We start from the raw sequence: 18621 nt of genomic DNA on the forward strand, positions 1-18621 counted from the left end.
GTTTGAATGCGAACCTGAAAAAGCCTTTTGTAATAATTGAAGGGCAGATTAAATCAGTGTACCTAAGCAAAAAAAAGTTTGAAAATGTTTAATTAAATATATGTTACATATTACTACATACTTATTGCACAGTAGAAACTTGGAAACAGAATCACTCTGTGAATCAAAATATTTGTCTTTATTGAGCAAGCGAAGACAGTGTACATTAATTAATTATTTAAAGTAATTTTACACAAATACATATAAACATTTGTGTATTTATAACTGTTCACTTGGAGTGTTTTTTATTGGCAAGTAAACTACTAATGAATAACAAATATTGATGCAGCTGTGCATTAATGTGTCCTAGTCGAAGCCTTCTGCTTTGCACTTTCTCCAACAGAAGACCTACGGATTCCAGCACACCACGATCACTGCCTTGGCACTCTTCAGTAACGAAGAAGTCCTCTTTCCAAGCTTCTGGTAAACCATCAAACAAGACATTTACTTTCTCTCTGAGCCGGCAAATCTCCTGTGAGTGTCTGCTTTTATCCTTCCTGGCATTGCCAATGTCCTCTTTCATCTGTGCTATACACAGACGCATCCTGCTGTTTTCAATGTCGACCTGCTCCAGCTTTAGCCCGCTGTCATAGATGCTCAACTCTACAGCACTCAGGGCTGAAGCCTGCTGAGCAAGCAGGCTCATGTGATAGGCACGCATCGCATTCAGTTCAACCTTCATCTGCTCCTTGGGCTGTAGCAGACAGATGGTGTTTTCCTTCAACCTCTGAGTAGATAGCACAAGCTGTTGTCTGCTATTTTCAAACTCAGACGTGAGCTTTTCCAGCTTGTTGTGGGTTGACTCCTCTTCCTCAAACTGTGCCTCCACCTCCTTCAGCACCTGCTCTTTCTCTTCCACGTCTCTCATCTTGTCTTCCCTGCTCCTATGAACATGCTCGGACACTGCAGTGTATCGGTCTATCTTTTGGTGGCACGTGTTCACCATATGATTGTAGTCTAACTCGGTCTGAATCACCTGGCTAGTCAGTGAGTCAATTGCGCAGCTCATGGACTGGTGCTGCTGGAGTGTAACCCCTTCTTGTCGTAGTTCCTGGTATCGCATGCTCGTGGTGGTAATGTCTGAGGAGAGTCTTGCCACATTCTTCTCCTGTTGCCTCTTTACTTCCTCAAGACTCCTACTCAACCGTTGATTCTCTTCTTCAAACAGGCCTGTGTTCTTCCTCTCTATATCTAACTTGTCATGGAGCTCTTCCAGATTTTTCTGAAACACACCCTTATTGATGATATTGGCTTCTAGGAGTTGTGTGGTCACCTCCTCCATCTCCCCGATCTGGATGAGGTGCTTGGCTATAGAGGCTTTGCGCTCATCCATTCGCAATCTAGACCGCTCCAGACGTCGCAAAACATTGAGGTGGTCTGCTTTAGCTTCATCCTCTTCTTTGCGTTGCCTCTTGAAGCTCTCTGACACTTTACCCAGGGAATCTAGATAAACACTTGTCACTGCCTGGCCCTTTTCTATCTCACGGTCAACCATGATAATGTCTTCCTGGAGACGTTGGGTGTTGTTGTTAAAGGACTCTCTGAGCTCACACAGATGATTCTCCAAGGTCTCTCTCTGTAGCGTCAGGTCTTGATGCTGTTGGGTCTCCTCTGCGAGCTGCTTCTCACAATGGCTTTGAGAAGCTGTCCGTCTTCTTATACCGCACTCCACCTGAGCCACATGGTTAGTGAGCTCAGTGAGGCAGTTATCATTATCCACCTGCTGGTTGATGGCAATGTCAAGTTCTCTTGTCTTTCTTGCGTTCTCTTTCTTCTGCTCCTGAATATTCTCGATTGTCTGGTTGACCTCTCTCAAAAGGGCTTCCTTGGACATGGCAAAGGTCTCTCCCTCCAGTACAATATCTTGCTGTAGCTTGATTTTGTTCAGTTCCAAAGTGCCTATGCAGGTCTTTAATTTGTTCAACTGGTCTAGAGTCTGACTCAACTGGGTCTGCCTGCTGTTTTTTTTAATGATTTGGTTGTTCAGAGTGGCAATGACGTTATTGTGTTCTGCCTTCAAATGGTCTCTTTCTGGGTAAAGTGCAGCATTCTGTCTGTAAAGTGCCTCCTGTCTCTTAAACATGACTTCCTGTCGCTGTGAGATGGTGCTCAGGTCTTTGTGTAGTTGCGCCATCTCTTCAGCATTGCACTCTCTGGCTGCTGCTACATCAGCTGTGATGTCTTGAGCGATTTGATCTTGTATGTTGTGAACGCGATGTCTCAGTTTGCTGTTTTCGATGGTTTCAATTTCTAATTTCTCATGGACGGCACGCGTCGACGCCTCCAGTTCAGTTATGGCAGCTGTTATCTCTTGCAGATGCTGACTGGCTTCAGGGCTGAATGGCACTCCTCCTTCTTTCAGCTGCTTGTCCAACTCGGCTAAATGCTCCAAAGCAACAAATACGGCAGTAAAGTCAGGAACCAAACAAGAAGCCATTTTGGAGGGGAACAAATCTAAATTAGCCTAATATCTTATTGTGTGTTGAGTTCTTATGTTGTGGTCATTTAGAATGTATGTCCGTGCCATAGGGTCCGTGCATTTATGTCCACCGATGATTTGTGAGTGGTCGCCATGGCAATCACAATCCATCCCATTCTGAACGACGAAGAAGAAAGGTTACTACGGCAAAGCGGAGGTGCCAATTCCATCGATTTTTCACTACACTGGCTCGCGAGACACAGCAGCAGACAGTACCAACCAGATTTAGCGCACTGACCACTGATTGACAAGATGGATCTGGTAGGTAAACCCAACGGGAAATCCTTAGTTTGGATGTATTTCGGTTTTCGAGCCAATGAACACGGACAGCCTCGGAGTACAGACGACCCCATCTGTCGTCTGTGCCGAAGGATAGTGCGCACGAAAGGCGGGAACACAACGAATTTAAGAGCTCACCTAAGAAGTCGGCATCAGAAAGATGTGTCGGAGCTGGCCGTCACGTCGCCCCTGGAGGCAGAAGGTGTGTGTGAGTGTGATGTGGAACATAACGGCCATACAGCGCGCATAGAAAAGGTTGGCTAATGGCAGTGTTGCATAGGGTACCTGTTTTACCCTGGATTTTGCTAGTAAGGCACAGCTGGCGTGTGCCTGTATAAATGAACACAACGGGCCCCCTTCGCCTTAGCTAATATAGTTTCAAGTCTGGTTGACCACTTAAACCCAGTCCCCAGCATCGGTATTGTGGGGAAAGCTTTAGCTGAAAATAGCCGATCGACAAGCTCACAATGCGACGCAGCGCAACTAAATGCTTTCCCCACAATAACAGAAAATACACTAGTATTAAACCCTGAGGGACTACAGCTAAATATCGGATGTAAGTGGTTAATGAAAGAGAGGGAGAGAGTGCATTATTTTATTTTACTTTTACAACATTCCTTTGTGATCAGTGTATGAAACATTTGTCTATGTTTTAACTTGCATCTACATTATGCCCCGTGAATAAGAATTGTATTTTGAATCGTGTGTTCTGAATGACGAATTGAGTAGGCTACATTAACTCAAGTACTGTACTAAAGTTTGAGGTATTTTTACTTTTACTCACTGGAGTATCCAATTTTCAGTACTTTTACTTCTACTCCACTACATCTCGGAGGCAAATATTATACTTTTACTCCACTACAACTATTTGAAAGCTTTAGTTACGAGTTACTTTGATTATTTGATTTATTTGATTATTATTACAAAACGGCCACTTGAAAATAGCCGATCTACAATGCCATGCCACGCATTGTGAGCTTAAATCTGCTATTTTCAAAAGATTTGTAGACATTTTATACATTTGAAAACTTGTGAAATGGGACATTCTGCATAATGTGTACTTTCTACTTTTGGTCATTTAAGTACATTTTGATACCAATACTTTTGTAAGTAGATCTTGAATTCCGGACTTTTACTTGTAACAGAGTATTTCTACATTTGCAGTATTGATACTTTTACTTAAGTAAAAAAAAAAAAAAACTTTCTCCACCACTGGTCAGAAGAACTGTGAACTTGGTTACGTTACTGTGCACTTGTTAACTTGTCCTAACGGCTACAACGCAAGGCCAAAGAAGTACCCCATACTGCACTGCTTTGCTTTGCTGTAACACCCAAACTAGCTTCGTAGTGCCAGCATTGCTGCGCCAAACGAAGGAAACATAAACCCCGGCATAATGGATCTCATATGCAAACCCAGGAGCAAGTCCGCTGTGTGGATTTATTTCGGTTTAAAGGCGGATGAAAGTGGCCGTCCTTTGAACAACGGCGAGGTTGTTTGTCGTTTGTGTCGAAAGATAGTGCAAGCGAAAGGAGGGAACACAACAAATTTAAGAAGTCACTTAAAAAGTCGCCATCGCAGAGATTTCTGTGACATCTCTTCAATGACGTCTCTGGGCACTTTATCCGAGTCTCAAGGTGACCAAATGGAAAGAAACATTTGAGTTGTTTTGATCGCAAAAAGCATGAGGTGTTGAGTTGAGACCCCATAGCTCAGAGGGGCTGCCTGCCACGCTGAATGGCTATTTGGTTGCATGGCAACCTCTGTCCATTTTCTAGTACGATTATGTAAAAAACATAACATGAAATATCAAAAATGTACAGCTAAGAGTCCTGTCCATATCGCCAAATACGGGTAAAATATAAACTAATGTAAATGACGTTAATACATAGGTCAAACGTTTCTCTCCAAATCGTTAACCAGTTTGTTTGGACAAAATGGCCTTCTCTCTGCTTGATCTATTATCAACCTAGTTTAGTATAATAGTGTTGCATTTAGTATTGTTACTATAACGATTACAACACATATCGTCCCTTCAGGCTATGGGGTGGGTAGAGTGTCTCACTGGATGAAAATGGTGGCCTCTTGGACCGAGTGTTGAAACATTAATAAGAAGCAATCGCTCCTCTTGAGCGAGTAGTCGGATAAAATGGATATTGTCATTTCTCACTCTTTCAATTTTAGAACAATAGACTGCTCTGAGTGAGCGAGTGTGGTGTTTTGTAGACATCAAATAAACAGTGAAGCGTCTGGCCTCGATTAGGCTGTTGCTCTGTCAGCATTGTAGTCTTATTGGTAACAGGATAGGTGGGCAGCACTGGGCACCTAGAAAGAGTGGGCACCTCGGTGTTACATTTCCAAAAGTAAAACAAATATTTAGAATTTTTTTAGAACATGCTTAAACATTCGACAATTAAGATCTAATATTTCTACAATTGCTACAAAACCTGTATCTCCTGTCATTTTGGGGACGTTGAAGGATAAATAAAGTCTGATAATGATGTACAGTGCATGTTCACATCATGTATACTTCACTTTACTTAAAGGGGAATACCACTCATTTTCAACATTGAACCATGTCATAATATTGTTGAGCTGTTGTGTGGAAATAAGAAAAAAGTCCCCCCCCCCCCCTCTATGTTGCCTAGAACTGGATAATTGATTGTTGGTGTCATGTGATTAGTGACATATGTAAGGTGTACTCTTTGGCCCGAAACAAGAAGTTGAAGGATAAATTTAGGTCTGATAATGATATACTGTGCAATGTGCACGTTGAAATCATTTATACTTAATATGACCTAGTCTAGAACCATTTTTCAAATATTTTTTTTTTTTACATTTTGGGGAAAATAATAATTTTTACATCAAGGGTGCCCACTCTTCCTTAGTGCCCACTCTTCTTGTATCCTTAGTTCATACAAATGAAAACGATCCAGCGACTGTTATCTTCCAATTATCTGCAGATTTAAGCATGCACATAAAACTATTTAATGACTTTTCTACCCATTAAAAAAAATCTACATTCACTGACAGCGAATGGCTTTCATGTAGGGGTGTAACGATACATTTTAACAACGATTCGATACGTATCACGATACTTGGTTGTCGATACGATACATGAACGATACAGGTTAATTTAGAACGATACGATATGTTTCGATTCAGTGATTTAGTCGATACGATACATGAACGATACAGGACAGGTTAATTTAGAACGATACGATTCGATTCAATGACTTAAAATCGATATAGTAACTATTTATTTACCCAAAAATTCTGTGTGAATAATAAATACCTGGATACTGGATATAAACCCCTCTTTCTCTTTTTTTCTTCTTAAAAGTACTTAGTATTGATATAATTGATTATTTGCATTGCAGAACGATCCGATACGATTATTTGCATTGCAAAACGATTCGATACGATACAAAGTCAAACGATACGATATTTAGCTGTTTGCATATCGATATAGTAGATCGTTGAAAATTCAAAACGATGCATCGATGCAGTTACTGTATCGTTACGGGCCTACTTTCATGCAGCTAAGCGGTTTTGAGTAAAACTGTCAGACCCACCATCTTATGTAATAAGTTAATAATAAGTTAATATAGCGGTGTTGCGATGGGACTCACAATTCATCATGTCCTGGTTTTGCCAGAGAAAATCTCAGACAAGCCTTCTAATTGGCTTTCTGTAAGACTGTCCATGGTTGGTTTAAGGATTCATATGCCACTCAGAGCTTAATCACTTATCAATAGTTATGATTGTACCCCAATGTTTGGATACTGCAAGACTAAACTGTTTGTAACCTATACGTTCAAATAAAGGGGCATGTTATTGGAGAAGGTTTGAGTTCTTGGACTACAAGCCTGAATACTGAAAACTGCTGAATTACCAGGTCTGCGTTATTGTATGTTTCTAGAATTAAAGACACTTAACTAAATTACTTTTCCCTCTGATATTTTGAGTTTATTCTGGATTTTTATAAGCCAGTCCCTAACAGCAGACACTTTGTGCACGTGCTTGTGCAGCAGAATGTGCACACATGCTTGCAACTAGACTGCACATTATACACAACACGCATCATTTTATGTAGGCACATTTGTTTCTCTGTTGAAGCTGAATTCTTTGCTTGGAGTGTCACTCTCTAGAACTCATAGAATCTAATGTGAGTTACTGAATAATTGTTGACATTTTGCATCACAAAGACAACTTTTATTTTGACTGTTCAGGATACGACTTTGTCCAAGAAGACATGCTTGAGGATTTCCCTTCGCTCCACGCCTCAACAAACCAAAACTACATTCCAGATGCGGTGCTGCCGCTCGGGGAACCATGGCTTCAGGGGGGACCCTCCCGTGCGATGCTGTCTGTGCCTTCCTGCCTCCGTCTGTGGAGGGAACCTGTGTCTGGTAGAATGGGTGTCCATGGGCCCTCCAATGACGAGAGGGCAGGGGAATTTAGACTGTACACCAAGAATGAACTTCAGCAGGGAATAATGTTTGGACCCTTTGTTGGAGAAGTGACCAAAGGACAACTGCTCAATACTCTTAAACATGCCTGGGCTGTGAGTAGACCAAGCAAGAAAGAACGATTATAGCATTATGGAACATTAGACTTTATACTGTCTTATCTTGATATCATTTCATATGCATGTTGCTGTTGGGCAGAAACCTTGTCGTAGCAGTGCATGTGTTTATATTGAGGTAAGGAATAGGGAAGATGCACATTTTTGTCAATTTCTTCAATCAGTCATGAACCGTGTTAATGATCTTGATATACAGTATATACTTACTTCATTATCTCCGCCAAGCCGAAGGCATGGAACAGAGATGGTTTTCACCCCTCTCTGTATGTGTCTGTCTGCAACTATTCTCGCAAACTGCTGGGCTGATCAGCGTCAAACTTTTGTGCATGCTACTACATATTGACTGTCTCTCTGTGGGTCGTACAATCAAAATGTCCTTTTGATCATGATGCAACACCCCATAAGGTCATGCCCATTTCCGCCCCAACGAGATTTTTCCACCATTTTGCGTTTTCTTCAAAACAAACTCTTTGCTACTACTCAACATTTTTAGTCAGATTTGAAAAATGTCACGCCGTTCAGTCCAGCGATGGCTGAGATTAGCTGCTTACAGACAGACTCTCACAAGTGAAAAAATAAAACCAACCCAAGAAAATGTAAATCTAAAAAAATATTTTTATCTACAGATCAGGGATGATTCTGCTTTCTACTATGTAGATGCTTCGGATGAAAACAAGTCTAACTGGATGAGGTGGGTAGTTTTATTTTTATTCAGTGCCTTCTGTATTTAGTGCAAATGCATATTGTAACTATTGACCCAAATATATAAAAAAAAGATTTTCATTTTTGAGAAAATACTTTCTGAAGAACAAAACCTTTTTGTAAAAAATTATTGTATTTAAAAATAACAAATGAAAACATTTAATAACATTTTAAATTAGATCATTTATTAAATATATTTTAGATTAAATTATTTCATTTCAATAAAATGTAATCAACATGACCGACTTGGTATTTAAATAGAATGAACATAAGAATAAATTTGTTTATTAGTATTTGTAGCTGTAGTCTCTGAGGTAGCCAAGAGACGTAGAGTCCCCTGTCTTATATTCAGGTTAAGTACCCTATTTTTTAATTATTTTTCATGATCCAGCTGTGGTTGATTGTGTTCGGTCTGCTTTTTCTACCTCAGATATGTGTCATATGCCAGCAATGAAGAGGACCACAACCTCATAGTGTTCCAGTTTTACCGTCAGATTTACTACAGGGTTTCCCAGACTGTCCCAGAGGGAGCAGAACTAAAGGTCTGCATTGGAAAGGATTATTCGGCCATGCTCGGCCTAGGGATGGGTGAGTTTTGTTATATTCTTAGGCCATGTTGCCATGTAGTAAAATAACATTATGTCTGTAAGTCCTTCAGAAAGTGTTAATAATCTTTCATTTAATTTATCAAAATACAAGTAAAATGGCTGATGAGGCAAATGTTCTGTGCTGCTTATCTAGTCAGATTTCAGCATGGACTTGCAGATTTACATACAGACGCCCTGATTATCTCCCTCTATTTCTTTGGGCCATCCAGATGAGAATGAGAGGTGTGATATTACAGACAAGGAGATGATGCTGCGCAACCTCCAGGATATCCAAGTGGTCACTCTCCCCGACGCCAATGTCGCCTCCCTTTGGTCAGACAACAGCCAATCACAGAGTCCCATGCCTCTGATCAGCGAGGTGTCCAGCATGTTGCAACCAGAAAAAGGTGTTGACTCAGCCACAGCTTCCACCTCTGTCCCCACCTCCTCTTGCATTGGATCACTCGCACTCCCTACCTATCATTTGGAGAGGTATGATTTTATCCCTGGAGCTGAAAAGCTGCTGACCCACCCGCATGCCACCCAGAACAGGGCCTGGTACTTCTTTGGGTTTGAGCCAGACCCTACTGGACGACCCCTGGACCGAAACAAGGTGGTGTGTAAGCTTTGTGGGGAGCATGTCGGCTGTGGCGGTGGGACAGTAAACATCCAGAACCACCTGACACAGAAGCACCACATCAAACCACGTGATGTTGCCAAGGACCTCAGAGATCTATGGCCCCAGACAACTGGTAATTATTTGCATAATGTCCAGTTTGATATTTTAACCTTTCAATGGACCACAATGGAAACAAGCCCCCTGGGGCTTTTTGTGTTATCCTTTTAGCATAATCTTTGACTTCACTACCTGAACTGTTAACAAACTTGCTAATAGAGTATTCAAGCAATCAATCAAAAGACAGAAAAACACAGATTGATAACAAGGGCTTAGATTGTTTATTTTTTTGGGGGGTGGCAGGGGCATTTTTATGCTTTCTTTCATATTTCATTTTGAGCTGCTCTTAAAACAAACTAATGTCAAATGTATTTCCGAACAGGTCAAAAATCACAGCTACTGAGCAGTCTGGACATGTTGACCTCTACACCCTTGTCAAAACCGATCGGCACCCTCCCACAGATCATGGCTACTCAAATGACTGATGCCATCTCAAATTTCCTGATCAGGGACCTCCACCCTCCAGCCCTGGTGGAAGGGGAGGGCTTCAAACGACTGATCCATACTTTGCTGCCATCCTGCAAGATGCTGCCCTCGGCTTGTCTGATCGAGGATATACTGAAGGACCTCCACACCAAAAGCAAGAAGAACCTGTTCCATCAGTTAAAGACCAATACGGGGAGTGAGGACAATGAGGACAATTTGAACTACACCGCTCCCATCGAGTTTGAGGAAAGGAGACGCGGTCGACCTCGTGGTTCTCAGATGGAGCTCCCGCACTGTGTCACTTTGAGCGTGGATGTCTGGTTCCATGATTGGCAGGGCAACACGGAAAGATACGCCACCCTCTGGGCACATTACATTGATGCAAACTTTAGTTTTCACAACCTAGCCATAACCACGCAAAGACTGGCAGAGAATGTGGCTGGTGACTACAGCCTAGGAACATTGCAAGGCCAAGTGAAAGTTATGGCCCAGGAGTGGGGAATTTCTCAGCCTAATCTAGTCTTGCTAGGAGGGGAGGGAAGTGAAAAGCTAAGGTTGGGATTAAAGAAGAGGGAGAGAACTGGCGAGCCGGCAGGGAGTGGCCCTTGCCCTAACTCTACAACATTTCTTGAGAGGGAGGACTCTGTGTCTTCCGATGAACTACGTGGTTTAGAAAGCCGTTACTCATCCAGTGAAGGTCTCCCATCGATTCCTTGTTTCTTCAGTGCTGTTCAGGGCTGCATAGAGGAGGTGATGTCCCACCCTGTCATCTCCAAGACCCTCAGTCATTTCCAGATTTTTCTCTCGTCCCTTTTCCCACTACACACTCCAAAGAAAAGCTTGTCTCAGCTGCACATTGAGAGCTTGCTGCTAACGATGCCCAGGAAGGACCAGGCTCAGTTGAAGTCCTGGGCTCACAGCAGACCAGGCTGGAATAAGCTGTACACTCTGTGCAACACCCTCCTCAGACATCAGAACCTGGTGGGCGATATGATAAAGGAGTTAAGAGGTGAGAACCCGACCAGCGGGGATGCCACTGATCCCACTACCTCAGAGTCCACAGCAGCTGACAACTCTTATACAAACTCCACCTCTAGTGCAGCATCGTCGTCATCATCATCATCAGGCGCCATTTTTGCCCCCAAACGTTCTGAATGGAAGGTTCTAGAGGAGCTCTGCTCAGTCCTCAAACCGTTGGATGTAGCGTGTCAAACCCTGGCTAAGGACCCCTTTCCCCGCCTGTCCCTGATTAAACCCATCCTCACCGGCCTGCTGTCCCGCCACCTCGTCACGCGCCCGGGAGATTCCTCGGCCATCTTGAAAGAAGTGAAGAGAATGATGAAGCGGAACTTGGCCGGCTGCTATGACAACCCTGTTGTCAACAGGGCTCTGTGTGTGGCATGTTCCCTCGACCCGCAGTTTCATGGCCTGGGATTCATGGAACTGAAAGTAAGTCATGAGGCATGAAATGATAGAGGGACACAGTATATAACTGAAACAGGGAAAACAAACTCAGAAGTTGTAGGGGGCGGTCACCCGAGAACCATCTCTAGAAACGCCTGCCAAACCATTGTTTTCCTATGGTACAGTGCACCTTGTGTACTCTTGCTGTGTGCTTTCGCATATTGTAGGCGCACATAAAAGTTTAATATTTGCCACTGCTCAGCAATGTTACTTTTTGGGCCACTCAGCCAATTAAATCAAGCAAAAGGCTTGAAAAGGCCCAGGTGCTCTGAGCTGTTTTGTCTGTCTAGTGTCTGCAAAGCATCTTTTCAGCAGCCTCATCTGTGCAACACTTCTCTGTGTGATTACTGTTAGTCATTAAAGACGCCATGACCTGGCCAGAAATCATATTGATTCTTCATATCACGTGATTCCTGTGAAAACAGTAAGCTTAAGTGGGACATATCACGGATATACATGTCAAGTGAAGCACAAGAAATAATTGATACATTTTGATGTCATAATACCTTTAAATGTACCAGCAGTGTGTCTTGTTGCTTAACTGTGTTGTAAGGGGTAATTGTGTCTAACTTAGATACTGCCTCAAAGGAGGAGGTTTTGGGGAGGGGGACCTCATGGAAAAATGAAAAAGCTTCACATTTGGATCTCTAATTATTATGTTTTCATTTTCAAGGAGCAGACGGCCACTTTCGATTGGCTGAAGAAGGAGGCAGTCCGGATAGTGAAGGAGGACAAGAGGCGGCGTAAAGCTAGAAGGCAAGGCCAGATGAAGAGAAGCTCCTCCCCTCTGTCATCCGAAACAGACGGCGACTGCTTGCGAAGGAGGAGCAAACGGCTGAAAGAAGCGCCTCAGTACAACTTCAAAGAGAGTGTGGATTCGGGAGACGAGAGTGACATGGAGGAGAACGAGTCGGCTGAACCAGGCTCTCAGGGAGGGCTGACCGGTATGGAGTTCTTACTTGGGGATTTGTTTGGCTCTGTCCCTCAAGGCACGCAGAGCTCTGTGGAGGAGTCTGTGGACAGGGAGATGTCGGTGTACAGAGCAGACAAAGGGGCCTCTATGGGAGTGGAACCATTGCAGTGGTGGAGAACCAAAGCAGGGCAGTTTCCTCTCCTGGCCACGGTGGCGCGAGCGTACCTGGCTGCACCAGCAGTGGCAGGCAGTGCGGCGCAGGGCTTCCTCCAGGAAGGGGGAGGAGCCACGTGTAGAAAGAGAGTCAACATTCCACCAGAGAGTCTGGATGACATGTTGTTCCTGCATTATAACCACACTTTCATGGGTGTGCCTGTTAAGAAAGATGACAAGTTGTAACAGTGGGCTAGAGAAGGTCCCTGTCTCCTACACGTCTGTCTTTACACCTGGCATCAACATGCTTTACCTTCTGATATTGAGCCGATATCCCAAATCACCTTAAGTTGTTCAGAAATGTATTTGGCCTCATTCACTCACCAAGTGTCAATGCAATAGCATTTTCAATCATTTTCTTCAAGTCAGTAAACAAAGCATGCAGTGGGCTTGTTCGACATAGATTTTTCCATACTATATGATTGGTTTGTAACAAAAAAAAATCACATTTTCCAATATAAAAGTCAAAGATTTGACTTAAACTATTACCAACTCAAAGACTACCCACCTACAATCATTTAGACATAACTGGCTGCAACACCACCTACAGCCACTAAGTGGTGCAATTGAGTTTCATTACACAACATGAAAATGCATGTCATGGCTTTTAATCTGGCAGGGAAGAACCGGTTGGTTCCCCAATGGGAGCATGGTTCCCAAATGGGAGCATGCCTTTTCTTTTACACAAGATCCGTCATTCTCTCCTTGTCTGTAAATTCAATGTTTGTGCTTGAACGGTAGAGAAAACCAGTGCTAACAAATCTTTGAAACTGAACTGAATATGAAGGACCGCCCTAAACTCTTTGCATTGGTTCTGCAATGCTGTTAAAAAAAAGAAGAACAAGTTTATTTCCTATTTGTTTCCACACAGTTTTAACCCATTAATTGAATTGCGATGTTACCAGATGTATCAGTAGGCGGATATCTCTGATCATCTGGCTACGCAAGACTAAATTGTTGGTAAAATTACATTACAAAAATGACAATTACATTATGTCGAACAAGCCTAGCATGCAGTGTTACATCTTCTCTAGTGCCTTCAAGATTCATGCAAAATTAATAATTTTGCAGTTGAGTGGCAATGTATTTGCATTTTGCAAGGAATAGCCGTAAACTGATGAGTCACCAAGATACATGTTTAAAGCCCTGTGTAAATGAAATGTGTACCGTTTATATCCGCAAGATGCATGTTAATGCAAGGTGTAAAGGGGACCATTTACATAGCACCAATTTTTCTACTGGACATCATCTCACCAGTTTTTTTGTTTTTAATATAAGCTAACCCATATACTCTGCATACTTTGTACTCTGATACAGTATACTGCTGTCTTAGTTTAGACTAGTAATGTAGGTGTATATACTTATAGAGCACCTTGTAGTGCCTAGTGCCTTACCTCATTTATATACTGTCATTCTTACTATTGTGTAGGTTGATACACATGTTTTTATTTTTTTAATTTAATTTTAAGGCTAAATGTCAGTGTTTACATTGCAATGTTTATCCGCAATGGTTTGAAAAGATAAAGTCCTCCATAAATGTGAAACACCCTGCTATGACTTAACATGGTTCACACAGGTAAAAAGAAAAAAATGTTGGAAGCACATGTACTCTCTCTCTCATTGAAATCTTTTGGATAAATGTATATTCAAATGTGTAGCTCCACCCACCCACAGGTGCAAATTCCCAATTTGAGGGTACAAGTTACTCTGCAAGTATAAGAGCCCTTCAGAACATATGTAATCTATGTGCTCTATTTTAGGGGATTCTATTGCACAATGACCCTTACAAACATAGTTTGTAAATCACTAGATAATTCTGGCAATGTATGTCCAACTCTTTGGCGAGCATGAAGGTGCACAGCAAGTTTCGTGGTAATCTATCCAGTACATTTCAGAATAGCGCAGTCGGTAGCACTGTCACCTCACAGCTAGAAGGTTGATCACCTGACATGAAACACCCCTTGTGTTGTGTTACATGTCACCCCTCTTCACTTTACAGGCCTGTCTATCTACAACTTATTTTGGGCAGAGCAGCAATGAGTGTTTTAACTGAAAAAAATCAACCCACTGTCCTTGGTGTCTCTGAATATACTGTAATATTACAAGATTTGCATGAGAATGTCTGCATGTTATATGGTAAAGATGTTCAAGTTTTGTTCTGTCCACTTGCTCTTTTTATTAAAATAAAAATATATTCAACAAAGATGTCTCTAAATGGTGACCACTAGGCCAATTTTCTGTTTTGGGTCCTACTCAGCTATGTATATCTGTGAATGTTTGTAATACATTGTTGAAGAACATCATTAACATGATGGAGTAACTTGTCATAGAGGATGCATTGAGAATGTAGAATGAGAAAGAACCTCCATGAGCTGTCCCAGTAAAAAGAAGCCTCTCCATGTGTATTGGTAGGAGGTATGTGTCTTCTACCTCCCCAGACCAATTCCTGGCTCTACGGTGGGTACGCCACTGATAGCGTCACAATCATTTTTAGCCACTTAGCTTTGGCTATTCAAAAATAGCAGATCTACAAGCACCGAGTGCCGCGCTGTGATGAGCTTGTAGATCTGCTATTTTTGAAAAATCTTGAATCTTGAAAAAACTCAAATCTTTGCTTCTGGGGGTCCCTGGCACAAAACATTTTCAGATGGGGGTCCGCGGCCAAATATGTGAATTTAGGGGTCCTTGGCATGAAAAAGGTTGAAAACCACTGTTCTAAATGGCAGTGGTTCACAAACTTTTTAGCTCAAGAGTCTTGAGGCTTGGGTCCCGGCTCCCGGGGAGACATCAAATATTTTGGGTATTGAGTCCCAAAAGAGTCTTGAGTCAAGACCCAGGCTCCCGGGGAGACATCAAATTTCTCTGGGTCTTGACTCAAGACCCAAAAGAGAAATTTGATGTCTCCCCGGAATCATAAAAGGAAGTAAAATGTATAATAAGCAAGAAAGGATTAGGAAACACGGATTAAATGCACAAGTCGTCCAAAAATATATACAATTTATATACAAGTCCATAAATATATAATTCAGTTAGGCTTAAACATGAGGAGTGTATAGTGAATATTGGAATTATCGCCTAATCTACAATGCGATAGCCTATTATAAATGGTAAATGGTGCATTTATATAGCGCTTTTATCCAAAGAGCTTTACATTGATTGTGCCATTAACCCATTCACACACACATTCATACACCGATGGCAGAGGAAACCACCAACCTGCTCATCGGGGGTTCAGCGTCTTGCTCAAGGACACTTCGACACTAACTCTAGGGGAGCGCCCCAGCCCAGGATCGAACTAGGAACCTTGCGGTTTTCCAGTTCACTCTACCCGGCCACTCTACCCCTGAGCCACTGCCGCCGCTGTGCCTCAGGGGTATCGCAGATATGCAAAGTAAACCGGAGATGGTGTGTCTAATATATTAAATATGGCTCTTTTATTGCTATTTTTAACTTTTTAATGGATCCTATGTAAGTAAAGCCTGATAAAAGTGTCAAACTCCCAAAATCCACCAGAATACTGGAAATTACAGCTACTCTGTTAAAAAAATCCTGGGGGGGGGGACCCCCAGCGTGGTCAAGAGCCCCCCCCCATGGGAAAAAATCTCCTGTTATCGGACGGTCTGAGGTTGGCGGAGTCGAACCTTCACCCCACGGTTTTTCTGTACTATAAATCCTTATTCTAATATTTTTAGAAACTGGATTTCTGATTTCATGAACTGTATGCCGTAATCATCAAGATTAAATCCAAAAAGGTTTGAAATATTTCACTTTATGCACAATGAATCACAACGAAGTTTTCAAATTGTATTACGGGAAAAAACTTTTCCACAATATTAAAATTGTTGCATTGATGCACGGTGCACCTGTATCACTGCAAAACTAAATTCAAACTCAACCCAACTTTATCGTCACATCACAGGTTTAAAAAGTGGGTTAAAATCTTTGCTGTACAAGCTCAATCAGTTACAGTTTCAAGAAAGGTAGAAAGCGGTAGAGAAAGAAACAGACATACGTGTATGTACAGTATATTTGAGGTTATGAATATGCAGTGATACTGTAAAATGTCAGTACATGTAATGGGGGGCAATAAAATACCCAATAGTGTGGGCCAATATGCCAATAAACTATGAAAATGAAAAACATTTTCTAAAAAAGTTTTAAAAAAGAACAAATGTTTTACATAGAATATTTAATTACAAAAAACATTTTAACAGTACTGTGTACATCCATGACACAACATGTTATGTCATGGTTTATTCAACCAACATTGGCCAATTTCACATTCCCATTGCTAGTCCAATCTAAATTGAGAGTGAAACCAAAGAAACAAAAATGTGACTGTTTACAATACCAATGCAAAACCAGTTGTACAAAATGTTCTCTTTTTGTGCTTAAAAGGAGTAGTTAACCCCAAAAATTACTAATATTTTCAATCAATTACACACCCCATGAAGCCTTGAATTCATGGAGACATTTTTGGTTGCATTCTTAAGCCAATAATTTGATGACCGGCGGAGTAGGAGACTCTGACCAAAGACCCGGTCATCAAATTATTGTCTCAGGAATGCGACAAAAACTAAAAAATCTCCATGAATTCAAGGCTTCCTGGGGTGTGTAATTGATAGAAAATAAGTAATTTTTTGGGTGAACTACTCCTTAAAGATTGCACATTATTATCTGTTACAGCATTCACACAGATTGAATTACATGGAATCCTACATTTTAAAAGTTCCCATCAAAGGAAAACAACTTGCTGAGACCAATAACACAGATCGTGTGTAGTACATCATGCTTGTTTGAAAAACATTTCCCCCGTTGAGGGATGAAGCCATTTTGGCTTTCTATCAACTGGACATATCAACAGCTAAATAAAATCAACATTCAGCCATGAGAGGTGGGTTGCTTGCTGTAAATGTAATAATTGTACATTTTAATCAGATTATGGTAAATGGCAGTATTCTGAAATAGAACTTTGTTGACCAGGGAATCACATTTGCACGAGTAACTTTGCATTAAAAATATAGACAACCTTAAAGTGGCTGTAATAATGTAGTTAGGTTAAAAAAGAGTCAGAATACATATGAACTCGATATACTGTATGCACACAAGTGTGCGCACACACAGTCCATTGATTTTAGGTTACAGGGTTCCCACTCAAAACTCATTTTCAGTCTCCATAACATTTCAGTGACAAAGGTCACTGAAATATTTACCGTTTAAAAAAAATTACTTTCATACACGTGCGCGTGCACACACACACACACACACACCCCAATTTAACAAGGTGCTGAATACATCTAATCGTTCTGTCCAAACACACTGGAAGCTTGACATAAATGCTTAATATTAGTTCAACTATGTCAGCTGAACCAGGCTATTGAACTACCAAACCACTGTAACATTACAGAGAAAAAATTGCACCAGAATAGTTCCAAAACGACGTACATCCATGTGTTGGTGCTTTGCCTTGATGGCAACATTACAGCTCGACAAATCTGACCACTCAATCAGATCATCTTCTCCTGCCTACAGTATGACTATAGATATCTTATGTGTTGTGTGGCACTTGTGCATACAGTATTGTAACCCCTTTCTAACTTTACACATTCAGGACAAGGGTCCTTTCTTAGCTGGTGTAGTGGTCAAGATTGGCATCAACCAACCAGTTAGATAAACATGCTTGCTGACCTTCAGGGTTCTATCTGGGAGCATCTTATCCAATCATAATAATATGTGGTACAATATTCTCTGGTTTTGGTCAGAGAATTGCATGACTACAGCCCTGTGTGTCTGATGCACTTCTCAAGCAATACACAGACTGCATCTGCCTCAGCATACAGTTACATTATAGCTATTTGTAATGTTGTCAGTACACATACATCACTCCTTGGCTCATATTCTTGTAAAATGCGACACAAAAATCTTATGTTAACTATAGTAACTGTCACTGACTAATGAATTAAATACATTTCAATGTTTTTTTTTTCTTTTTTCAAAGAACACGTTCACAAGCCACACCAAATCATTGCAAAACTGGCACTAGATCAGACGGCCCCCAGACAGAGAAGACTATGCATGTAGCAATGGTAGACGGATGTGTTACACTAGCTGTGTAGACGATACCAGATTAACCAGATTTTGCGAATAGCAATGTTCAGAAAAGGAGAAAAATATCCCCTTACTTTTTTCTTTTCCCC

At 41.5% G+C, this 18621-nt stretch overlaps 2 protein-coding genes across 5 annotated transcripts in view; one reads left to right on the plus strand and one right to left on the minus strand.

Moving 5' to 3' along the window:
* LOC308096781 (E3 SUMO-protein ligase ZBED1-like) overlaps positions 1 to 14605 on the plus strand; it is a 26151-nt gene extending 11546 nt beyond the window's left edge. For 2 of the 4 annotated variants that reach the window (XM_080444238.1, XM_080444239.1), the window contains exons 6-11: positions 7028 to 7362; positions 8010 to 8074; positions 8516 to 8673; positions 8903 to 9424; positions 9731 to 11283; positions 11972 to 14605. In XM_080444238.1, coding sequence (XP_080300364.1) covers positions 7028 to 7362; positions 8010 to 8074; positions 8516 to 8673; positions 8903 to 9424; positions 9731 to 11283; positions 11972 to 12610 — 3272 coding nt within the window. In that variant the 3' untranslated portion in view covers positions 12611 to 14605. Of the gene's footprint in view, positions 1 to 2536; positions 3000 to 4133; positions 4433 to 7027; positions 7363 to 8009; positions 8075 to 8515; positions 8674 to 8902; positions 9425 to 9730; positions 11284 to 11971 lie in introns of those variants that run through there. The other 2 variants (XM_080444241.1, XM_080444240.1) reach the window with 2 other exon arrangements.
* On the minus strand, positions 269 to 2476 carry ccdc175 (coiled-coil domain containing 175; the record flags this gene model as incomplete). The annotated part of the gene is made up of 1 exon (XM_080457002.1): positions 269 to 2476. The coding sequence occupies one exon, from the start codon at positions 2474 to 2476 to the stop codon at positions 269 to 271; it is 2208 nt and encodes a 735-aa protein (XP_080313128.1).
* Positions 14606 to 18621: the final 4016 nt, after the last annotated feature.

The sequence above is a fragment of the Gymnoscopelus braueri genome, assembly GCF_963280865.1.
Source record: "Gymnoscopelus braueri genome assembly, chromosome: 2".
NCBI classification, from domain to species: Eukaryota; Metazoa; Chordata; class Actinopteri; order Myctophiformes; family Myctophidae; genus Gymnoscopelus; species Gymnoscopelus braueri.